General features: G+C 36.9%; 1 protein-coding gene across 5 annotated transcripts in view; it reads right to left on the bottom strand.

Annotated features, from left to right (window-relative positions):
* LOC138839072 (double-stranded RNA-binding protein Staufen homolog 2) overlaps positions 1-26,470 on the bottom strand; it is a 289,434-nt gene that overhangs the window by 224,270 nt on the left and 38,694 nt on the right. For all 5 annotated transcript variants that reach the window (XM_070038742.1, XM_070038746.1, XM_070038744.1 and 2 more), the window contains 2 exons: positions 20,394-20,553; positions 9,241-9,376 (listed from right to left, as the gene is read on the bottom strand). In XM_070038742.1, the coding sequence (XP_069894843.1) occupies positions 9,241-9,376; positions 20,394-20,553 (296 nt within the window). The remainder of the gene's footprint in view (positions 1-9,240; positions 9,377-20,393; positions 20,554-26,470) is intronic.

Genomic DNA, 26,470 nt, shown 5'->3' with positions numbered 1-26,470 from the left:
AGAAAAGTACTTTTAAATTTTGATGCATTTGATTTTTCAATTCTTTGATGATTCTTGCTTTCTGTAATCTAATGAATCTCTGTTGTCCTCAAGATACCAAAGTACTTTCTCCTGGAAAATGTAATTTGCGCTCCCAGTATTCTAAAAAAAACCTTTACCTATCTAAAGAACAGTAAAGTATTTCCCACTTTAACCTTTGCACTTAGCTATGGTCTACTTCCAGTGGTTGGGGTTATCTAGAAGTTGAGGTTCTTGTTTTGTTTCTGCCTGATACCCAGATAGATATACAACTGTTGAAAAGCATATGTTATTTGCTTATTATCATCTGTATTGTAATTAATTTTGAAAGAACTAAATTGTTAATATAGAGGGGGATAGACCTATTTCTTGTCTCCTATTTCAGATACCAGCAAACTTCTCTAAAAGACCAGACAATAAATATTTGGGGCTTCGCAAGGTATATAATCCCTGCCCTACCTACTAAACTGTTTTATATCCACACACAAGTAGCTATTGATAAAACCTAAACGAGTGATAGTGGCTATGTTCTAAGAAAACTAACACGTGCTAAAATCAAAATCTCACCTAAATTTCATACATTATGATAGTTTTCCAGCCACTTAAAATTGTAAAACAAACAAACAAACAAACATCATGCCAAGCATGGTGATACAAAATTGTGATCCTAGCACTTGGGAGGCTGAATCAGGAGGATTAAGATTTCAAAGCCAGCTTGAGCTATTCAGTAAGACACTATTTCAGCCAAAACAAAACAATATGTAAGAATTACATTATTAACTCTCAGTATCAAGGTTATGCACACATTTTGTTCAATTTATTCCTATAAGTTTTGTTATTGTAATTTTCTAGTTATTCATTAATAGAAATACTCCTGGTTTTTCTAGATGTTGACATGATATCCTGAAATTTTACTAAACTCATTTATTCCAGAAGTTGTCTGGCTTTTGTTTTTTAGAATTTTCTGCATACAAGATCGCAATGTCTACAGCTTTGCTTCTTGTAATACTTCCCCACCTCCATTATTTCTTCTTATTCTATATGACAGAACTCAAGTATAATACTGAAGAGACAAAAATATACATCAATGTCTTGTTTCTGACCTTGTAAGAAACATATCCAGTCTATTAGTATAAAATATGTCATCTATAAGTTGTTTTGGGCAGCCCCTTACCAGGTTTAAGGAAGTTTTCTTCTGATTCTAGTATTCTGGATCAGTTTCATGAATGAGGGCTGGCTTATCAAATGCTTTTCCTGCATCTAATAAGATATTCATATAGTTAAATCCCTTCAATCTATTCATAAATATTTTGATTACTATACAAAGCCAATCTTGCTTTCCTAGAATTTCACACAATCATAATGTATTATATTATTTAAATTTTTGCTTTATATAATTCACTAATATTGGGCTGGGAAGGTGGCTCAGTGGTAGAGTGCTTGCCTTGCATGCATGAGGCCCTGGGTTCGATTCCTCAGCACCACATAAGCAAAAAAAAAAAAAAAGTGGATAATTCACTAATATTTTTTCAAAATTTTATATCTGCCCCTGCTTTCACTATATTTGATGTCAGTATAACTTGTGGAAGAGATGGGGAAAAACCAGTTGTTTAAGGATACAGGTGGACCTGTTGCAACAATGAGAAGTACAAGTTGTCATGTCCAAAACGAGCTTTACAACGTCGGTGCGGGGGGGGGGGGGGGGGGGAAGGGGGGGAAAGGAGAAGGATTGGGATTGGGGGGGGAGGGGGGAGGCTGGGAAGGGATGTGAAGGGTAAACAAAGGAGGAGGCTGCAATGCTTGGTAAGAAATGTACGCATTATCCTGCCCATGTAATTGTAACTCCTCTGTACAGTATGTTCACAAATAAAATAAAATAAAATTTAAAAAATAAATAAATAAATAAAAATTTTATATCTGATCATGAGGGGTACCAATCTTAAATACAACCTTCCTCATTCTTGCTTTGGCAATAACATGTTTAAATTCTCTTCTTTAGCTTATCAGTGTTTTTTTTAATATATTTTATTGTAGCCCGCTGCTATGGGTTTATGCTTATTTCTCCTAAATAAAAAACATTCCTTGGGCTGGGAAGGTGGCTCAGTAGTAGAGCGCTTGCCTTGCAATGCATAAGGCCCTCAGCACCACATAAGCAGAAAAAAAAGGCTGGAAATGGCACTGCGGCTCAAGTGGTGGAATGCTAGCCTTGCACTGAAGAGCTGAGGGACAGCGCCCTGGCCCAGAGTTCAGGCCCCACGACCAGACCCCCCCCCCAAAAAAAAATTCCTAACTTAACAAAGCAACTCTCTATAAACATGTAGGGGGAAAAAACCAGGCCCTAGTGGCTCATGCCTCTAATCATAGCTACAAAGGAGACTAAGATCTGAGGATCACAGTTCAAAGCCAGCCCAGGCAGGAAAGTCTGTGAAACTTGTATCTCCAACAAACTACTCAGAAAAAGCCAGAAGTGACACTGTGGCTCAGGTGGTAGAGTACTGGCCTTGAGCACAAAGAGGCACAAAGGGACAGTGCCCAGGCCTAGATTTCAAGCCCCAGAACTAGCTTTAAAAAAATACAAATAAAATATGAAAATATTATTTTAGTTTTACATCTATCCTATAAGTGACAACCACATAAAGAAGGACCATATTTAAGTTCTTACCTGCATTCTATGTGTAAAGCATATGACAAAAAAAGAAAAGAATATATTCCCCAAACCAAGAGATCCAGTACACATTGTTAAGAAAGGATTTTCCATATTCCATACATACAGTTTTTCTCCCTTGTTTCAAATTTACATACTCAACCACAGATTGTTCATTGCTAAAAATGCTTCCACACTGAGTATCTTCACAGCATTTTACACTATTGTAATTATTCTTAGACTGATAAGAAAAAATTTGTCATCCAAAAAAAGGCAAAATTATCTATGATTTTTTTTTTGAGGGAAATACTGGTGATTGAACTCAGGGTCTCATGTTTGCTAAGCAGGTGCTCTATCACTTGAGACACATCTCCGGTTCTTTTTTGCCTTAGTTATTTTTGAGAAAGAGCCTTACTTTATGCCCAGGTTCCCATTTGTGGCTTTCTCATGTCACTCTAGATGTCAGGAGTACACTCAATGTCAGCCAAACACTGAGTGAAATGGAGTCTCTCAAACATTTTGTGTTTGTGTGCTGGTCTTGGAACTTGAACTCAAGAGTATGGGGCACTTTCCCTGAGTTTTTGTGCTCAAGGTTAGTGCACTTTGAGCCATAACTCCACTTCTGACTTTTTGGTGGTTAAATGGAGATAAAAGCCTCCTAGACTTTCCTGCCCAGCATGGCTTCACACCTCAGATCTCAGCCTCCTAAATACACAGAATTATAGGTGTAAGCCACCAGAACCCAAGTGAGTCTCCCAAACTTTTATGCCTGACTGCCTCAGAATTGCAATCCTCAGATCTCTATCTCCCAAGTGGCCAGGATAATAGGCTAAAGCCACAACTATTAAAACAAGTTCTTGCTTTTATCCCTTCATATTTATTTCATTTATCCAGCAGATTTTAATATTGTATACTAGGCTAACTTTTTCTTATTAGTTCTAGGTTGAATTTTAAGGAACTGAAATGTTTACAGGCCAAGGAAAGGTTAATAACTGGCAATCTCAAATGGCTTAACTTCTTTATTTTTAAGGAAGCCACTGACCTTGGAACAGCAACCAAAATGCACTTAGGCAGTCTGTATGTTTTATCAATACACAAGCACCATCTGGTGGCAGAAACCAAAACTAGAGGTTTACACCTATTTATACACTGACGCAAATATATTCAGTGTTTCTCAAATATTCTGATATGTTCTTTTTAAAGGAATTATAAACATGAAGAGCCCTTCTACTGAACCAACATCACAATATTTAGAAATCTATCATCCTACATCAACTTTGAGATACAAGTTGAAAATATTTAATTCAAAAGTCTAGAACTTGAAATGCTCCTAAATCTGAAACAATCTGAGCACTGATATGATACAAGTCTGATGGCTCGCAAACATAGTAGCTTTATATACAGACTTAAAAGTGTTATATACTGACTTATGGAATTGAAACTCTTCTGTACAACATTAAAAATAAAATTGAAAGCTGCATGCCAGTGACTCATGCCTGTAAACCTAGGTACTCAGCAAGCTGAGATCTGTGGGATCATGGTTCAAACCCAGCCTAGGCAGAAAAGTCCCTGTCAAAGACTTATCTCCAATTAACCACTTAAAAGCCAGAAGTGGTATTATGGCTCAAAGTAACAGAGCACTAGCCTTGAGCACAAAAAATCAGGGACAGAACCCAGGCCCAGAGTTCAAACCCCATGACCGACAAATAAATAAGTAAATAAATAAATAAATGTGGAAGTTAAGTGAAGGTAGAGTCTCACAGACTTTGTATTGGGATGATTTTAAACTGCCATCCTCAGATCTCAGCATTCTGAGTAGCTAGGATTACAGGCATGAGCCACTGGAGCCTCTTTTTATACTGATTATATCAGATATAGCAATAGAAATCTGATTAACACAAGCACAAAATGCCCTCCAGTCTTAACTTTATACCTTATAATATGAGGTTTTTAACTTTTTACAGTGATATCAGGACTTGAACTCGGTACCTTGCACTCTCAACTTTCTTACTTATAACTAATGTCCTACCACTTGAACCATGGCCATGGCCCCAATCTCACATTTTAATGATTAACTAGAGAAAGAGTCTGTCAGACGTCTCTGCCAGTGCTAGCTCTGAACCCTAATTGTCCAGGTCTTAGCTTACTAAGTAGCTAAGAATTACAGTCATGAGCAACAAGCTCCCCGCTTGAATTTTTAAATTCTATTTTATAACATATCTGTTAGTAAACAGTGCCTCAAAAGAGAAAGAGAAAGGATAGAACTAAAGATACTCATTGTCAATCATCTTGGGTATAAAGAATCTAGGTTGTAGTGGCAGTTTGCCCAGGGGTTTAAAAAAAAATTTCTTGAGCTAGGAACGTGGCCTAGTGATAGAGTGCTTGCCTATCATGCAAAAAGCCCAGAGTTTGATTCCTCAGTACCACATACACAGAAAAAGCCAGAAATGATGCAGTGTCTCAAGTGGTAGCAAAAGAAGCTTGGGGGCAGTGCCCAGGCCCTGAGTTCAAGCCTCAGGACTGGCAAAAAAAAAAAAAAAAAAAAAAAACTCCATCCATCATAAAATAGAAGGGGGAAAAAAAATCAGTTTTCTTTAGACATTGAATGAATTTAAGTACAGAAACTTCATTAGCACAGAACAAAAATTAAAAAACAACATGGAAAATATCAAATTACTATTTAATACAACTTTAAGTAAATAAGAAGAGGACCTTTTCAAATAAAAAAAAAAATCCCTGTAAATAACATGTTGTTAAACTCTCATTCCCTTCCTTAAGTAGCTACTGACTAATCTGGAGTCTGACAAGGAAGAGACAGTCTCTTCTGGTCTTTGGCTCCAAATTTCCTGTAAGACATTTGAATGTTGTCATCTTCAAATTAAAGTTATGTGTAAAATCTAATTTTAACAGGCTACTGAGTAATGGTTAGGTCAGCCCTTTTGTGAGTGGAGAGAGTTTTTAAGCTGAAACACTATCATGGTAACTTAGTGGTTATATCCCTATTTTCTTTTTATTCTTTTTGTTACCTGATCTTGGAACTAGAAATTGACAACCAACATCAATATTTTTAGCAGAAAAATCTAGAAAAGCCTATTAAATAACATGACCCTAGTCACCTCCCCTGATTTTATGTAGCAACTCTTCTCTTTCACTCTATTCCAGGCACAGAGGCTTCCTGGTTATGACATGCACTTGCCAGGCACACTCCTACATCAGAGGCTAATCATTTGCTTTCTTGTCCTAGGAACCTTCTTCCCATCAACATTTACATACTGTTTTCTCCTTCTCCTCTAGATCTTTTTCAGGTGTGACCTTCTCAGGGACTAATTAACCTCTTACTGACAACTGCCCACTCTACTACAGCGTAAGCCCCCCACTAGGACAAGCATACCTTCTGCTTTTTTAATACTTCTTTTGAAAAAAAATAAATCCACAAGTCAAAGTTCTATCAAATTTTAAGTAAAGGATCATAGATACCAAAATATAAGAAATATTAAAATGATAACTTTATTAATCCATTTACCATAGTACATTGGTAATAAAATGTTACAAAGTAGACAGTAGGCTGGGAATTCCTTGGTCGGTAATTATACATATCTATTATGCTAAAGTGGGCAAGTAGCTTTATTTACATTGGGTAGCCTAAGATTAAAAATAACAACACATTAGACAAAAAGAGAAAGAAAATAAAGCAAGTGAAAGAAAAATATTACATCTCCCTACCTCTTAAGCAGTGTAAACACTGAGCTGAGAGCTAGAGTAAAATGATATTAGATACTCCATAGGTAGAAGCAGAGATACTACAAAAGAAATGAATGGAGTGATGCACAGAGAAGCCAAGAGAAGCTGAGGGCTTAAGCCAAGGGAAGACTGCAACTCCTGCATATTTCAACATGTACTTGACGAAGGGACACTGCCACTAAGAGGCGCTTAAGGACAATCTAGGGCAAGCACAGCAGAGGAAGAGAGGGTCATTCCCTTAATTCTTTCACACACAGAACAAAGAGAGTAGAAGAAAATTAAGATATTATACAACTTTTTCTTAGCAGTCCTGAGCAAGAACATCCAAAGAAACTACTTACACCTTAAATAACACAACCTTAAATGAATATGATTTTACATTTTGTTTTGCTTTCCCTTTTTGGCAGTACTGGGGATTAAACTCAGGACCCGCTCTACCATTTGAGCCATGCCTCAGTCCTTTTTGCTTTAGTTTTGTTTTTAGATAGGGTCTCACACTTTTTTCTGGACTTGCCTACTCCCAAGAGCTGAGAAGTGGGTATGAGCATTATACATAATTCAGATTCTGAGACAGGATCTTGCTAACTTTTTGGGTGTGATCATCCTATCTCTATCTCCCAAGTAGCTAGAATTACAAGAGTGAGGTACCACGCCTGGCCCCAATTTTTTAATACAGGAAAATTACAACAATTAACATAGACTGACTATCTGTAACAGATAAGCATTTGAAAATATATCAAGCAATGTTATAAAAAGAAAATTAAAACAGACAAAAGGGTAAAGTAGTAAACATTTAAAGAAACTTACACTTCACTAGTAGTCAGTAACATTGACTTTTTAGTTATTCCTCAACTATGCAATGACATTTTTTTGCTCAGATTTATCAAAATATAAACAACATTCCTTAAACAACATTGTCCTTAAGTACCATATGATACTAGAACAAACTTTAATGTAATTGGGCACCACACTGTTTTTTTTTTTCACTCTAATACTCCATTTATAATAATTTACCTTCCGGAAATAAAGTGGTAAGAGCAAAGATTTCTACATAAACATTGTTACAGGAGGGGAAATAAAGGGTGCTAAGGAGAGAGGTGAATATTAGAAATACTATACACACACACACACACACACACACATACACACACACACACACACACACACACAGAGGAAAACAGCATAAAATCCACTAAAAACTCTTTTTAAAAGAAAGAAAAGAAAAAAAAGGATTAAAAAAACTAATATAGAAGTAGTAAATTAAGTCAATGTGTACTCTATACATATATGTATTATCACCAGAAAACCCTTTTGTACAATTTATGCTCATAAAAAGACTGTTACTGCTGTACTATTTATTATAGCCTCCCAGGGGGAAGGCAACCTAGATGATCAAAAAATAGGCATATGTAATTATGAAATATACCTTGACCATAAGAAGCATTTTCTTGTCAACTAAAATACTTCATAAAGATTAAAGACATAAAAAATGGTTACTAGATTACATGAAGAGAGGGCACTATATGCATACGTAGGATGAATACATTAAAATGTATCCATGCAAAGTAGTATTATTCAGCAATAAAAAAGGACAAAATGTAGATGTAAGCAACACATAAATTCAAAAGGACAAATAAAACAAAATTAGGCAACTTAGTAAGTACAAGGTCCTGAGTTTAAATCCAAGAACCATGACAAAAAAAAAAAGCTAGACACAGTAAATGCTTTGAGTCAACTTCTATGAAGTTCGATAGGCAAAAATAATCTATGTTGATAGAACAGAGGTACTTCTTGGAGGAAGCTGTGTCAAGTGCACAGAGGTCTGAGATGATAGGAACTTTCAGTAGTTGGATCTGAGTGGTGATCACATAAAAGCCACTAAAGCCAAGCACTGGTGGCTCATACCTATAATCCTAGCTATTCAGGGGGCTGAGATCTGAGAATTGCAGTTTGAAGCCAGCCCAGACAGAAAAGTCTGTGGGACTCTTATCTCCAATAAACTACTCAAAAAAAGCCAGAAATGGCACTGTGGCTCAAGTGGTAAAGCACTAGCCTTGAGCACAAAGAAGCTCAGAGACAGTGCCCAGGCCCTGAGTTCAAGTCCCACAACCAACAATAGCCAAAAAAAGCTACTAAAATAAAGCATAAACACACATAATACATAAAGTCATCAAGACATATACTTAAGATTTGTGTATTAATGTATATACATCATATCTTAATAGATTACTATAGAAACTATATATAAAGAACAACTTCAATTTTGTTAAATATATTTGTATACAAAGATAAAGTACATCAAAGTATTAAAGGTAACTAATGCTTGGATTGTAAGTTATTTATTTTTCTTTACTTTTCTGAATTTTCTACAGTTTCTAAAATGAGTTTTACATAACTCACATGACTGAGGGAGAGGCCTAAATTTTATCTTAACAACTATGTAATACTTATAACTATCATAAAGTCATTAAATGTGCATGTGCAAAAGGACTTAAATTCTTTCTTCTAACAATGTATTTCCTAGAAACTATAAACACTCAGGCTCATTACTATATTCAAACAAATCAAGAAAAACACTGAGCTCTGATTAGTAAAGGAATGAGAAAGTCAGTTGGCAAGTCATCACTATAGAATTCTGGGTTGACTAAAAATTTGTCCTCCCTTCAACAAATACAGGGCTCTGATGAATCCATAAAAACTAGTGATTCTGATTATCTACATACCATGCAAAATGCCCAAGGAGAGCTGGGTTTACAATGAAAATTCTCTTTGAGTTTTAGAAACTTTACAATATGTACAAATATAAATAAGAACAAAACCAAAGAAGACATACAAACCTCTGATTGTACATGCCCCGAAAGTTGTAATTAGCTCTATAATTTGGGAATGGCTTTGGATCTAATGGCCTGTAGATGGCAGGCTCTCCCCTTTTCATAGCAAGCCCATTCAGTTCCACAGTTGGAGTAATACTACCTGTTTAAAGAAATATTAAAGGCACACAAGTGAAATATTTCCACAGCAAATCACACAAACTCTACTTACTACATCTAATTATCATGAAAGAAGGTGAGAGTAGATGGCCCCTCTGACTGGTTTTCTTATGTATTATATATAGTGAAATAATTAGAAAATCCGTTTTAATGAAATCCCTTGGATACTTTTGCAACATTCTTGGTAAATTAATTATAAACAAAATTATATAAAAATTATATAAAAATTAATTATAAACAAAACTTCAAATGTAGTCATACTCTTCAAAACAAAGTAAACACAAAATTCTTACATTGTCGTAGGCATTATTTTAAAAGTACTGAACATATCTATTACTTACCCCAGAAAGCTCACATGTATTTAATCACTAAGAATATCACTTGTGAATACTTTATACTTCGGCATTTAAGCAACTAAACACTGTCAATGAATACAAGGTTGTAAGTAATTCTTCAACTTAGAAAAAAACTTTTGTTGAGTTTTATTTAATAACCAACAAGACAAAGTAAATGTAAGTGATACTGAATATGATACTCCAGAAATTGAAGAGTTATCTTTCCCACACAACACAAAGAGGTACATAAAAACAGTGTTATCAAATCAGACTGGAAACAACCTAAGAACCACCACACGGCACCACTTATGAACAATATACACCTCACTTTTGCTTTTTCTCTTCTTTTTTCTTTTATCTTTTGTTGTTGTTGTTGTTGTTTGTTTCTAGTGTTGATACTAGGGCTTGAACTCAGGACCTGAGAGATGTCCCTGACCTTTGTTGCTCAAGTCTAGCACTAACCACTTGAGTTACAGCTCTACTTCCCACTTTTTGGTAATTTAGGATAAGAATCTCATGGTCTTTCCAGCCCAAGATTCGAATTGTGCTCCTCTTATCTCAGCCTCCTAAGTAGCTAGGATTACAGGCATGAGCCCCTGGAGCCTCTTTTTACACTGGCTCCAGGACTGCTCTTTTTTCTTTTTCTTTTCTTTTTTTTTTTTAAACATAACAATATCCTTGGAGGTAATACCTTTTAGAACAGGATGTACTATTAAATGAAAATCAACAAAGCACCAAATAGTGTGTAGTTTACAGTCTTTTTTTTATCTAAGAAAGTGAAAATAGAAATATGTATGTTTGTTTTGTAAAGAATAAAAACCAAACTAAAAAAGGGAAGCACATAGAGAGAGAGAGAGCACAGAGAAGAGGACATTCTCTGAATGTGTACTTGCACAAATTTTGAAGTGTTTTTATTACTGTAAAAATATTTCCATTAAAATCTGGGGGAAAAAAATATCTAAAGTCCTAAAGGTTCTAAGTCAGATTAGACAAGAAAGTTTGTAAGACTCTTATATCCAATTAACCACCAAAAAGCTGGAAGAAGAGCTGTGACTTAAATAGATGAGTGCCAGTCTTGAGCAAATAAGCTAAAGAACAGCATCCAGGCCCTTTTGGTAACTTAAACAGAATTTTTATATGACTTTAAACAAAATAAAATACTCACAATGAAATTTACCCTAACAGAAAAAGACAAAACAAAGTCTCAAACTGTTTTCTATAATCATATTGCCAGTAACATTTTTAACTAGTAATGTGCTTTCATTTAACAAAATTAAATCAAACTGGAGACAACCAAAAAAAATCTCTAAAAAGAAAACAATACAGCTAAGCTAACAGTAAATCAAACTTGTAGCCTTAATTGTACAAACAGTACTGTCTTTTTTCAAATGACTTGAAAAGAAAGTAACATACTCATATGGCCTATAGAAAAAGAAAGTTAAGGGCTGGGAAGGTGGCTCAGTGGTAGAGCGCTTGCCTTGCATGCATGAGTCCCTGGGTTCGATTCCTCAGCACCACATAAGCACAAAGAAAAAAGCCTGAAGTGGCGCTGTGGCTCCAGTGGTAGAGCACTAGCCTTGAGCTGAAGAGCTGAGGGACAGCGCCCAGGCCCAGAGTTCAGGCTCCACAACCAGACCCAAAAAAAAAAAAAAAGTAAAGAAATTATAAATTATTTTTCAATAATCATGATATTAGTAATATTGGAATTTATAAAATAGATTTAAAATTGTTTATGTTAGAAAGTAGCATGAGAGATGGAAATATAAAAGCAAATACATTAAGTAAAACAATGTAGTCTTAGATTTTAGTTAAAAACATCAATATGAATTCATGAAGTATTTTCTCCTTAATCCAGGCTATTCAGGAGACTAAGATCTGAGGATCACAGTTCAAAGCCAAGCCAGACAGTAAAATCTCTAAAACTATTATCTCCAATTAACTACACTCTCTCTCTCTCTCTCTCTCTCTCTCTGTCTCTCTCTCTCTCTCTCTCTCTCTCTCTCTCTCCAAGAGGATCTGTGGCTCAAGTGGTAGAATACTAGCCTTGAGCAAAAATAAAAATGCTCAGGGATAGCGCGCGCGCACACACACACACGCACACGCACATACTCTCTCTCTCTCTCTCTCTCTCTCTCTCTCTCTCTCTCTCTCTCTCTCTCTCTCTCTCTCTCTCCAAGAGGATCTGTGGCTCAAGTGGTAGAATACTAGCCTTCAGCAAAAATAAAAATGCTCAGGGATAGCACCCAAGCCCTGAGTTCAAGCCTCAGGACTGGCACAAAAAGAAAGTAGGGGAGGAGAATAGGGGGATGGATGTTGGGAATTTAACTTAGTAGAACACTTGCCTATTGCAATGTCCTGAGTTTGGTCCTCAGCTCTGCAAATAAATAAATAAATAAATAGTAGGGTTTTTCCATTAGCAATGAAGACAACCAGCATCCTATCTGAATTAAAACTATCAATCCCTATTTAAAACAAAACAAAACAAGAAATATATTCTTTGGAGAAGCCACTGAGTCCAGAACTACATATAATATTGATAAAGGGAGGAAAACACACACACGTATCTGTTCTGAAAAAAATAAAAAAACTGTATCACAGCAAGCGGATAAGGAAGGAAAATTTATCTATTAACGCTAGCTTATATGTGCAGAAGTAATAACCCCCAAAATGACCAGTTCACTAGTCCTGATAAACTAATAGATATTTAGGGCAAAGAGTATTAGCAGACAGAAAAAGCAATTACCCAGATATTGTGGGGAAACTTCATAATGAATGAACTAGGCCAACAACACCAAAATCTATTGATCAACAAAACACAAAGTAAGAAACCCCAAGAAATTGTGTCTTTTGATATGATACAAGAAGCAAACAAAACTACTTATAAGACATTCTGGCCAAAGACATCAATCCTAAACATATATAACCTCCCATCTACAGGAATATAAGGGGCAAATAAGATGTTTAAAATCACAGTTATGTATAATCAGCAAAACAAAAATGTAGAAAATCCTGTACCAGTAAATGACCTCGTTTCTTCAACAAATAATCTATATGAAAAAAAGGGCTGGGAAGTTGGCTCAGTGGTAGAGTGCTTGCCTTGCATGCATGAGGCCCTGGGTTCTATTCCTCAGCACCACATAAGCAGAAAAAAAAAGGCTGGAAGTGGCGCTGTGGCTCATGTGGTAGAACGCTATCCTTGAGCTGAAGAGCTGAGGGACAGCACCCAGGCCCAGAGTTCAGGCCCCACAACAGGACCAAAAAAAAAAAAAATTAAGATTGAAGATTCTATATCTTAAAAGATAGCAAAGAGATATTAGAGATCAAATACAATATGCAGATCCTGTTCCTATCTTGATTAAAATAAGCCAACTATGAAAAAAAAGTCAATAAGGAAAATCAGAACTCTGGACATTTTTAACACTAAAGAACTACTGTTCTTTATGGTTGGACATGATGGCTCAAAGGCTAAGGCAGGAGGATTTCAAGTTGCAGGCTGCCTGGACAACATAGAGAATTGCAGGCCAGTCTAAATCATATAATAGGACTCTCTCTCAAACCTCCCCCCACACACACACACACAAAATACACATTTCAGTAAGGAGACAGATTGGCAGCCATGTGTTGGTAACTGTTGAAATTAGTAATAGGTACAGAAGACAATCACTATCTCATTCTCTTTAATTCTGTAAGTTAAAAAAATATAAAATGGATCAGGCTATTTGAAGTTCCAAAACAGTTTGTAAATAACACAATATGAATTTCTATTCTTATAAATCATACTGAATATGAAACTCTGACATTAAGAAAAATTTAATATAAACTCTACACAATTTCATTTTCGGTTGGATTCTGGAGGGGGAGGGGCAGGAAGGAATGGAGGTTGTGCTAGTACTAGGGCTTGAATTCAGGGCCCAGACACAGTCCCTGAGCTTTTTTCTGAAAGCTGCTACTCTATCACTTAAGCCACAAGCTCCACTTTCAGAATTTTGGTTTTAAGAGGCTTTCCTGCCTGGCCTGGTTTTGATCCTCAGATCTCAGCCTCCTGAATAGGTAGATTTACAGGTGTGAGCTAACATCACTAGGCTATTATATTTCAATAGAATTATGCCTTTCGAACCTATCTTTAAGATTCCACATTCATTACATATAAAGTAGGGTCCACTTATTGCAACAGGGAAATCAGAGCTGGCACAAATGCACACTTGGGATTTAGGTCATAAGTAACCCATCAAGAATCAAAAAACTACTGTCTCATTTCTAAAGAAGTAATACAAAACCATTAAAGAGTTTAAGAAATGAAATTAAGGTTAAGAAAAAAGAGGGGGGAAAAAGAGAAAAGATTAACAGATTGAACAGTAAATTCAATTAGTCCAAATCCCTAATTTACTACATGCACTTATGGCAAAGGAAGAGAAAGGCAGAAATAAAGGGCTTTTCTTTTCTTTCTTCCTTCCTCTCTCTCCCTTTACTCTTCTCACTCTTACAGTATTTTACAGAGGGATAAAATGTACAAACACAAAGCATTAGGCTCAACAAATTACATGAGAAGATTCATATGACCACCACTCAGATCAAGAGCATTTCCATTCTCCACAAAGTTCCTTCAGCTCTTATCCAATAAACATCTGCCTCCCCAGGCTGACCCACTTTGACTTTTGTCATTGTAGATTTGCTAGCTCATACTTATCTAAATAAAGATGCTTTTCTGTTTTGCTACTTTCACTCAATTATTCTGTTTTACATATATCTATATTTTAAACTCTCTTTAATCCCTGAATAATATTCCACTAAATGAAAATACCAAAAGTTGTTCTACTAATCATAGAATATTTTATTTATTCCCAGTTTGGAGCTATTAAGTAGAAGTTTACTTTGAACACTTCTGAATAAGTCTGTTAGTTGATATATGTTCAGTTTTCATGGACATTGGCTTAACAATGGAAGTTCTGAGTCATAGAGTAGGTTTATGTCCAACTGGAAACTGCCCGTTTTCCAAAGACTTTAATGCCAAATAATAGTCTATTCCTTTAAAAGTTTACACTTTAAATTTCATGATGATTTTAGTTTAATTATTAACACATTCGTTATAATCCAAGATCTGTGTTATTTTGAGTTGAGTTTCCCTGAGTTGCCCAGGCTGGGCTCAAACTTCTGACTCAAGCAATCATTTCTTCCTTCCTTTCTTTCTTCTTTCCTTGCTTTCCTTCTCTGTCTCTCTCCTGAATTCATACATTTATTCTTCATTTACTTATTTAGATATATGGTCCTAGAAGTAGAGCTGTGGCTCAAGTGGACATGGTCTTGCTACACAGCCCACATTGGCTGAGTGCTGAATTACAGGCATGTGCCACTATGCCAGCAAAATTTATACAACTATTTTGCAATAAACATTCAAATAGCATAAAATTCAGTGGGAAAAAAACGCTGAAAGTTGTCATTATTTAAGTAAAGCAGTAAGAATCTAGTATGTCTGACAATCACCAGTGTGAATAAAAGCAAAAGAAAATCTACAGTGTAGTAGATGTGAACACACTATACTGCCACCCTTATCAAGATCTAGAGGTTAAACTAATAAAAACCATTGTATTCAGATTATTTTAAATCATATAAAATTACTCACTGAAAAGCAAAACTACAGCACATTTCTTGACAGTAATATAAGAAAAAGTAGAAGAGAAGAAAGCACAGAGCACGCTGAAAGGCTTCATCTCTCATAGCAACATCATTCCATCTCCATCATACAAAAAGTAGAGTGCCCATCACTACGATGTGCACCCCTCCATTACCTCCACAGGAATTTTCCACAGAACCACTTGAAGCTAAGAATCACCTCCAAGGAAGGCTAAGCACTTCATTTTCAACGTATGAGAGGTCAACCCAGGAGTAAAAAGACAATTATCAACCAGGGTCCTGCAGTGTTGTAAGTTATAAAGCTGATGCTGTAAAGAGATCAATTTTCCTTGGTTCTCATAATTATTTTTTGGGGGGGGTCCGGTCGTGGGGCCTGAACTCTTGGCCTGGGCACTGTCCCTCAGCTCTCCAGCTCAAGGCTAGTGCTCTACCACTTGAGCCACAGCGCCACTTCCGGCTTTTTTCTTTGTGTTTATGTGGTGCTGAGGGAATCGAACCCAGGTCCTCAGGCATGCAAGGCAAGCGCTCTACCACTGAGCACCTTCCCAGCCCCGGTTCTCATAATTTTTAATTGACAAATAAAAAGTCTTATGTATCCATGGGAATGATATGGGATTCTGACATGGTTCTTAGACATACTAAAGGAAAATTCTAGTTATAAGGCTAAATAATTAGATGTATACTTATACAAAAGTATTTTAGATTTCCACATATGACAAGTGAAGGAAATGTCACAACTAGTTTTCAAGGAGCATTTGTAGGAAGTTAGAAAGCACATGAACACAACAGTCACACAATAAATATTTGCTGAAAAATGAACTGATGAACAGGCCAACCAGGCTACCAAGGAGAGACCACTATGTGGCTGAGCCAAGGAAAATACAAGCTGACCTAAGAACTACTTATTATTCCAGAAAGAAGTGACCAAGGAATGATGAGGCAATATCAAGACAAAGTCGTCAGCTCAGAGGAGCCATACCCACAGAGAAACCTGGGATACTTTTAACCAAAATAATAAGAAGCCAGGTGCATTAATGCATGCCTATAGTCCTAGCTCCCTCAATGGGGGATCGCTTCAACCCAGAAGTTCATGCCAGCCATAACAAAATGCTGAGACTTGTCTAGTTTTAAAAAGAAACAAAAAACAAAAAACAACAGGGCTGGGAATGTGGCTTAGTGGTAGAGTGCTTGCCTAGCAAGCATGAAGCCCTGGGTTCAATTCCTCAGTAACACATAAAACAGAAAAAGCCAGAAATGACGTTGTGGCAAGTAGTAGAGTGCTAGCCTTGAGCAAAAGAAGCTAAGGGACAGAGCCCAGGCCCTGAGTTCAAGCCCCAGGACTAGCAAAAAAAATAAATGAAATAAAGTAAAATAAAAACCACAACAGCTGTTCTTGTATTTTTCACAATTGTCGGGATCATGAAAGGTTAAGACTGAAGAACTGTTCCAGGCTGAAGTGGAACGAAGAAAAATAGTAAGCATATTAACTATACAAGCTTGATTAGACCCTAGATCTACAAATGATATTACTGGGACAATCAGTAACATCTGAACAGTCTACTAAGACTGGTAATTTCAATCAAGTTAATTTCCTGATGGAAGAATGTCAGTGCACTTAGAAAATACTTGAAGTACTAAAGGCTAATGGAATATCACATCCATAAACTTTCTGTTTAGAAATGCTAATGTGGTATTTGAGTGAATAGTACATTGGAGCTTTATGTACTATCTCTACAAATTTTCTATAAATCTGAAATTATTGCCACAGTTAAAAAGTAACAGGAATAAGAAAGAAAAATAGGCTATGATATAATCGTAATTAACTGTCAAGATCATCCATGCTGAATGGGCTACAACTAACAGCCATCTATTCACATAGTCAGGACTTGATACCTGCTAGAACAGACTCCTATATACTGAGTCTGCTTTACAGCAAATGTGGCTCTCTTAGTATAGACCTATCAGGTTAACAGCATGGCCATACATTTAAAAAGAAGAGAAATTGCAAATTCTGGTATCACATATAGCACTTGATTTCCTCAATTAGAAAAATAATAAAGCTTCTAAAAATAACGTGGTTATCTTCAAAACCTGTATGGGATAAGATTTCTTAAACAGTATACAAAAAAAGCACTAGTCAAAAGACTATTAATATTCTTTAAAGAATTTCAATATATGCTATTAGAAGTATGAAAAAATTCTGTAATACAAATACACAACAAGGTTATGATTCCAATATATATAAAAACTCACAAGTCAATTTTTAAAAAACAAACAGAAAATAAATTTTAAAAGACAATGCATTTTTCTTATATGTGTACCAGTACTAAGGCAGGACTTAGTACTTAGGACTTAGTACTCCCTCAGCATTTTTAGCTCAAGCTCCATTTCCTCAGAGTATAGCTAAAAATTGGAGAGCTGAAAATACCTAGGGTTAACAAGAATGTAGAGAGTTCTTATACACTGCTGGGAAATAAGTTGACAGTGTGTGATATTATGTATTAGAACAAAACACATGCATAACTTATGATGAAAGACATCCAATCATGAGTATATTCCCAACAGAAATGTATACAAGAATGCTTGTAGTAGCATTATTTTAAATAGCTCCAAACTGGAAATAATCTGAGTATCAAGAGTGGAATGAATGAAAGGGAATTTATCTTAAGTAAATTACGTTAACATATGTGAGGGAATACTATATAATATATATATATAAGTATATGTAATATATATAATGTATAACATATATTATATATAATAAATATATATTATATAATATATATTATATACATAATATATAAAATACTATGCTTTAAACATAATGCAGATGAATCACCTACATATAATAACAGAAAAAGCAAGCTATCCTCAAGAGGCTAGTGTATGATTCCAACAAGCATACACAACTCTCTGACAGAAACCTGAATGGCAGTGTAATGGAAGGAAGTAAATATGAGGTATGAAACGGGAAGGAGGTGAATACAGGGTGAATATGAGGAATGTGGCCCAAATGGAGGGGGGTGAATATGAGGTATGTAGATGAAATGTCATAATAAAACATATTTAAAAAATAAATCAGAAGAATGGTTTCTTTTGCAGTTATTTAACCACTCAAAAAAGACATAAGGGGGGCTGGGAAGGTGGCTCAGTGGTAGAGTGCTTGCCTTGCATGCCTGAGGCCCTGGGTTGGACTCCTCAGCACCACATAAGCCAAAAAAAAAAAAAAAAGAAAGAAAGAAAGAAAAGAAAAAAGCCGGAAGTGGCATTGTGGCTCAAGTGGTAGGTCGCTAACCTTGAGCTGAAGAGCTGAGGGACAGAGCCCAGGCCCAGGGTTCAGGTCCCATGAATGGACCCCCCCCCAAAAAAAAAAAGACATAAGGGAGACTTCTGAAGCACTGATAAAACCTATCATAAAGCCTTTCAGTGCAAACCTCATCAATTCCACAACTGTAATATGTTACATTTGCCTGTATGCAATATACTTTTTTTTAAGTGCCCAAAATAATTTCTTTTTTCAGTTTACAATATTCAATAATGAAAACACATCTTCTCTGGCCTTTTGGCCTCTCCTTGGTCTGACTCTTGCTAGAACATTTCCTTTGTGATCCTCTGCTAGAGGGCCTGACCCAGAGCTTAGGCCACAGCTGCTGCTGCTGTACATTATCAGCCTTGGAGAGCTCACTCTGTTCCATTCCATGTACCACAGTCCCAATCCCTTGCAGAGTGGGGAGAACATACTACTCAATATAAGGGCGTTTCAGTTTTTCCTTTCTTCACTCACCAACTATGGCAATGATTTCCTAGCTGATCATCTTGTTTTTAATTATCTTCTGCCATCCATTCAAGTGTCAAACTGAACACCCTAAAATGTTCTTTTAAGCCCACTGTCCATTTGCTTATATATATTAATTGTCCCAAATTACAGAGGAGAAAAAATAAACAATCTTATACCACTAGCATTTAAGACCATCACAATGTACTCTCTCCTTTCAGTCTCTAGTCTTATTTTTGACTAGTCACTTGCCTATTGTAATTAAAAACCATCTATGACTTTTTTTAACCAAACCCACTGTCCAGATTCTCACTCCAGTGCCTTTTTTCATCATAGTATTCCTTTAATCTGGAATACATTTTCCTCTCCTATTTACATGGCTACTATTCAAAGTCTATATGTATCTTCAGTTAATGTTTATTATTACCTATTATTTTCACAGCTGTTATTATCCACTTGGCACTTAATGTTTACCACAAAATTATGCATTTTTATATAAAACTATAAGGATCCTCCTAGAAAATAAAATTTTGGACCTCATAGATGTGTAAAACTAAGTAAGTAAGCAATTCACCGATTTTCAAAACTGAATATCAACCATTTCAAAAAGCAATATTTAATAAGATGCCTAGAGGTTAACTTTATAATTTTGTAATAAAATAAAATAATGAGCTAAGTGTCAATGGCTCACACCCGTAATCCTAGCTACTCAGAAGCCTGGGATCTAAGGATTGCAGTTCAAAGCTGGCCCAGGCAGGAAGGCCTGTGAAACTCTTATCTTCAGTAAACTACTACAAAGCCAGAAACAGAGCTGTGGTTCAAGTGGTAGGGCACTAACCTTGAGCAAAAAAAACAGAGTCAGCACCCAGGTCCTGTGTTCAAATCCCAAAAACAGCAGAAAAAAAAAAAAAAAAAAGAAGAATGCCTTATTTTTTTAAATACTAAAAAAGAGGTGTTGATCATTTCTATCTTTACCTTAAAAGGCTCACATTATTTATGGTTTGTATCCACTTGTATTTTTCCCAACATTTAAAAATTAATAATGCACTTTTGTAATGCCCATTAAAGCAAATTTTAAAAATAATTTCAATTACCTGCTTTATTTTCTTACCCCTTCAGCTTATTCACCTGTCTTGTATTGTATATGTATACACTGTTAGTATTTATGGCTGCGTGGCTGGACTGCTATACATATGAAACATATACAGACATCATACACTCCTTACTACACAAAAGAAGGCCACAAGTCAATGACATACCTGGGTTATTATTAACATTACTTTTAGGTGGTTTCTGAACTGGTTTAGGAAGATTAGATTCAGTCAAAGCTTTATTAGCAACAGCTTGTTGGGCCTTCTTTATGCTGCTCCCTTCGGATTCCCATGTCTGCTCGCCAAGGCTCAGCTGCACTGAAAACATCTTAGAAAAACAAAACAAAATTATTTTTGGGGAAAATAGAATAGGTGGTCTGAGAAAACAAACACTTCATAGAATCAAAATCTTAGCAGAAGTGATATTAGACTACTTGTAACAAATACCTTTTTTTTTTTTGGTCAGTCATTGGGCTTGAACTCTGGCCCTGGGTGCTATCCCTGAGCTCTTCAGTTTAAGGCGAGCACTCTACCACTTCAGTCACTGTGCCACTTCCAGTTTTCTGGTAGTCAATTGGCAATAAGAATCTCACAGACTTTCCTGCCCAGGCTGGCATTGAAAACCATGATTCTCAGATCTCAGGTTCCTGAATAGCTAGAATTACAGGTATGAGCCACCAGTGCCCGGCCACAACAAATATCTTATTCCAGTTCAGGCATCAGTGGCTAGTGCTGGTAATCCTAGCTGCTCTAAAGTCTGAGACTTCAAAGCCAGCTAAGCAGAAAAGCTTGAGAGACTATCTCTAATTAACTCAGACAAATGCCAGATTGGAGGTGTGGCTCAAATAGTAGGGCACCAGCAGTGTGCAAAATCTGAGCAAGAGCACAAGGTCCTGGGTTCAAGTCTCAGTATTGAGCAAATACACAAGGTTCTGAGTCGAAGCCCAAGTACTGGCACAAAAGAAAAAATCTTATTCTACCTAGCAAAATAATTTTAAGACATTGTAACCAATTGTTTGATCTTACACAAAGGCTTAATAGCTCCAAGTGTACATTTGAGTAGAACAAATCAAGAAGATATTTCTTCCCTAAATAGAACCACATTGTTAATGTCATTCAAATAATCTTCAAGGAAATAGGATAAGTACAAAGAATAAGATAACTGTTAAGAAAAACTAAAATGACCTGTCACAATAATACATTTATAGAATCTAATGCCTTAAAACTTATGCATAGCAAAATGGAGTCAACAAGTCTGGCATTCATATTAAACACCAAGAAAATCCCCACAACAAACATTTAAACAGTCAGTACATTCTGCCCATTTTAACTTCATGAATATTTCTCAACTCTTCCTCTTTTTCCTGACAACAATATTACACTGGAATCAGCTTTTCATAAAACTCTACCTTGAATATAATAATCTCCCAAATGATTGCTGCGTATCTTTCTCAAATTCAAACCCAACTGTGTCACCCTAACCAAATATTACCATTTTAGCAGAAAAACTTCTGCCTGCCCATTTTTACTCCATTTACGCCCTTCCCTTACATATCCCACATTTCATACACACTGTATTTCCATATGAGTGCCAAAGTCAACTTTTAACCAATAAAATTCAGTTTTCAGAATACACACAATAGATTTTACTATACATACTGCATGTTACTTCTTAATGTTAGCATAAAGCATTTATTAATTACAAAAAATATATCTTTGTAGAGAGATGATCAGGTAGAAAGAAATTAACCAAGTGATTAAAGTTAGCATGTGCCTCCAGATATGATACAATGAGAACAAATCAGTAATTCTGTACTATTATTGGTCAACAATGTTTCACCTGAACCTAGTCATGGGAAAATAGTCAGATCTACACTATGCATAAACAACTAACCTAGACTCTCAAAATGTCAATGTCATGAAAGAAAAATAAAAATGCAAATTTCAGACTAGAGAACATTACAGAAACACGAGCCCGGCTCCGGTGGCTCATGTCTGTAATCCTAACTACTCAAGAGGCTGAAATCTAAGAATTGCAATTCATAGCCGGTCCGGGCAGGAAAAGTTCATGAGACTCTTCAATAAATCACCAGAAAACCAGAAGTAGCACTGTGGCTCAAGTGGTAGAGCACTTGCCTTGAGCTGAAGAGCTGAGGGACAGCGCTCAGGACCAGAGTTCAAGCCCCATGACTGACAAAAAAAAAAAAAAAAAAAGAAAGAAACACAAAAAATATGATAAAATATGATTAATAAAAAATGCAAATGAGATCTGGTGAAATCTGACTATGAGCTCTATGATTGGGTTGGCTTTTTTGTTTTGGTTTGGTTTTTGGTCATGGGTCTTGAACTCTGGACCTAGGCTCTGTCCCTGAGCTCTTCAGCTCAAGGCTAATGCTCTAGCACTTGAGCCACAGCGCCACTTCCAGTCTTCTGGTGGTTAATTGGAGATTAAAAAGTCTCACAGACGTTCGTGGGCCAGCGATCCTCAGATCTCAGCCTCCGGAGTAGCTAGGATTACAGGCATGAGCCACCAGTGTCTGGCTACTATGTACAATTTAATTGTAACCCTCAACGTTTGTGGGCTACCATTTAATTCCTAATCCAACAGTGTTAGAAGATAAGACCTCTAAGAGAGACTTAAGTCACAAGGAGTCTGTTCTCATGAAAAGATTGTCATTATCACAAAAGTGGGCTTTATAGAGAGACTGGGTTTGTTACCAACGCAAGGTTAGTCCTCCCGTGCCCTTTTGCACTCTCTGGCCTATATAGCTCCCACTATGCAGTGATGGCTAGCACTAGATGCAGTTTTCTCCCTCTCAAGACTTCCTAGCCTCCAGAACATATTTTTCTTTATAATTCACTCAGGCTCTGGCTTTCTGTTACAAAACAGCAAACAGACTAGGACATCTAGTAAACATTAGTTCTTCACTAACAGTTAACACAAGTTATACAGAAAATTGTCTTTAAACATAAAAGATTAATATAAGCACTTATGAGTGAATGCCACGAGAGCTGAAACTAACTTTCAAATTGCATAAGGACTAAGTTAAGATCTATCTATAGGGTCAAGAAATAAAAAGTAAGCCGGACACCAGTGGCTCATGTCTGTAATCCTAGCTACTCAGAAGGCTAAGATATGGGGATCAAGGGTCAAAGCCAGCCCAGGCAGGAAAAGCTGTGAAACTCTTATCTCCAATAAACCACCAGAAAAACAGAAGTGGCGCTATGGCTGAAGATGTAGAGCACTAGCATAGAGCTGAACAGCTGAGGGACAGTGCCCAGGCCCAGAGTTCAAGCCCCATGACCAACCAAACAAGAAAAAGAAAAGAAAAGGCATTATGACAGAAATATTAATGATTAGTGAATCTGAAAGACACACAAGTGCTACTGTACTGCTGTTTTCTGCAAGTTTTCAGTTATTCAAAAATGTGGGATGGGCTGGGAAGGTGGCTCAGTAGTAGAGCGCTTGCCTTGCATGCATGAGGCCCTGGGTTCGATTCCTCAGCACCACATAAGCAAAAAGAAAAAAGCCAGAAATGGCGCTGTGGCTCATGTGGTAGAGCGCTAGCCTTGAGCTGAAGAGTTGATGGACAGTGCCCAGGCCCAGAGTTCAGGTCCCACGACCGGACCCAAAAATAAAAATAAAAAATAAAAAGTGGGAAAATAATTATTAATGAAATTAATTAGAAATTATTTTCTCCTATTTTGATTTACTTTAAAATTTTCCTTGGGATGTAGCTCAGTAGTAGCAATTGCCTAGCTTGTACAAAGGCTGAGTTCAACCACCAGCACCTTTCAATCTATATCTGACCTTATACCTGAATTTAATGTGACATTTAAATGACTAGCCCCTTAATTTTTTCAAAATTTGGCATTTAACAAAGAACTCTTCCACAAATAAATGTTTTACATTATAACCTAAACAATGCCTAAAAGAAGCCTAGGGCCACTGGCTCAGACCTGTAACCCTAGCTTCTTCAATTGCAGAGATCAGGAGGCAAAAGGTTTCAAGACCTCATTTCAACCAATAGTTAATGGTCCACATCTGTTATCCCAGTGACAAAGGAGGTTGGGATCAAGAGTGTTATAGTTCCAGACCAACTGGAGCAAACGTTCACAAGACCCCATCTCAATAGGACACACCTGTCATCTTAGCTATGATAAGAAGTATAAGTAGAAGCATTACAGGCCAGCTGGCAAAAAGTGAGACCCTATCTTTAAAACAAGCGGAGTATCAGGGCACTGGTGGCTCATTTCTGGAATCCTAGCTATTTGGCAGGCTGAGATCTGAGGATCACCATTTGAAGACAGCCCAGGTAAGAAAGTCTCTTATCTCCAAATAACCAGCAAAAAGATGGAAGTGGAACTGTGGCTCAAGAGTTAAGTGCTAGGGGCTGGGAAGGTGGCTCAATGGTTGAGTACTTGCCTTGCATGCATGAGGCCCTGGGTTCGATTCCTCAGCACCACAAAAGCAGAAAAAGCTGGAAGTGGTCCTGGGGCTCAATTGGTAGAGCACTAGCCTTGAACTGAAGAGCTGAGGGACAGCACCCAGTCCCAGAGTTCAGGCCCCATGACCAACAAAAAAAAAAAAAAGAGGTAAGTGCTAGACTTGAGCAAAAAAGTTAGGGGACAGTGCCCAGGCCCTGAGTTCAAGCCCCAGAGCCAGCACAAAAAGAAAATAACCACCACAGTAAAAAAAAGACTAGCGGTGTGGCCCAAGCAGTAAAAAAACCTGTCTAGAAAGCACTAAGGTCTGAGCTCAAATCCCAGTTCTTCCAGAGAGACAGAGAAAGAGAGACAGAGAGACAGAGACAGAGATGGAGACAGAGAAAGAAAGAGAGGTCTATGTGAATATTAGACTTGAGAATCCCAGTAGCCTCCAGAAAGCATATTAAAATTACGCTTTATGTCTCAAACTGTCATCTTCTAAACAATACACTGGGTATTTCCACAAACTCAAAAGGAATAAGGTCAAGAGAATATGATCTCCTTGCCGAGACCAGTGGCTCACATCTGTAATCCTAGCTACTCAGGAAGCTGAGATATGAGGATTGTGGTTCAAAGCCAGCCTGGACAGGAAAGCTGGTAAGACTCTTATCTCCAATTAACCACCAGAAAATAGGACGTGGTCCTGTGGCTCAAAGTAGCAGAGTGCCAGACTTGAGTGAAAAAGTTCAGGGACAGTGCATCTAAACCACCACCACCCCAAAAAAAAATCATCTCCTCAATTCCATCACCCCACCATTCCTATTTCATAATGTTTTGTCCTAACAGTACTATTTTAAAACCCATTGGAGTTTTCTTTTTCTATTGCTTTCAGATATTTATAAAATCTTTCAGGTCAGTGGCTATCCATCAAGATTATAGAACTAAGACTTTGGTAACCACACACAACCAAAAATATCGTCTATTTTAAACTGAATATTTGTGCCCTTACAATATTTCATATGTTGACATATGAATAATATCAATATGATATTATTTAGGAGAAGGGACCTTTGGAAGATAATTAGGCTTAGTTAAGGACATCATCTCCATAATAAGATTAATTCTATAAGAAGAGAAAGAGGGCTGTGTATGGAGGTACACACCTCAATCCCAGCTACTAAGCAGTAGAGATGGGAGGATCCTGGTTCAGTGCAAGCAAAGGTTAGGGGGATCCTCTCACAAATAAGTCAAGAACTAGAGTCATGGATCAAGCAGTAGAGTATCTCAAAAGGGTAAGACCCTGAGTTCAAATCCCAGTACTTAGAAAATAAAAAGCTGGCTAAATCACACCTGTAAACCACAGCTAGGCAGGAGGAGGCAGTGGCAGGAGGATTACTGGTCAAGGCTGATACCAGGCAGCTTGATTTTTTTTTTTTTTTTTTTTTTTGGGGCATGAGGTTTGAACTCAGGGCACCACTTCAGCTTTCTGGTAGTTAACTGGAGATATGAGTCTCATGGACTTTCCTTCCTAGGCTGGCTTCAAACCACAGTCCTCAGATCTCAGCCTCCTGAGCAGCTAGGATTATAGACAGGAGCCACCAGCGCCCGGCTAAGGCAGCAACAGGATCTTAGTAATGTCTAGGGGGAAAAAAAAGTCTATAAAACCCGCTGTATTCCACTTTCATCACAACAAATCGTTTCATTCTTTAAAGCCTTGTCGATGAGGAATTAGGGGAAGAGAGAAGCAACAAAGACCACAGAAACAGAAGACAGAGAAAGACAGAAAGAAATAGTTCAGGGCTGGGAAGGTGGCTCAG

Source organism: Dipodomys merriami, unplaced genomic scaffold (genome assembly GCF_024711535.1).
Source record: "Dipodomys merriami isolate MVZ:Mamm:240054 unplaced genomic scaffold, mDipMer1.0.p SCAF_291, whole genome shotgun sequence".
In the NCBI taxonomy this organism is placed as follows: domain Eukaryota; kingdom Metazoa; phylum Chordata; class Mammalia; order Rodentia; family Heteromyidae; genus Dipodomys; species Dipodomys merriami.
The sequence above is the reverse complement of the archived record's forward strand: the minus strand, read 5'-3'. Positions and strand labels throughout refer to the sequence as shown.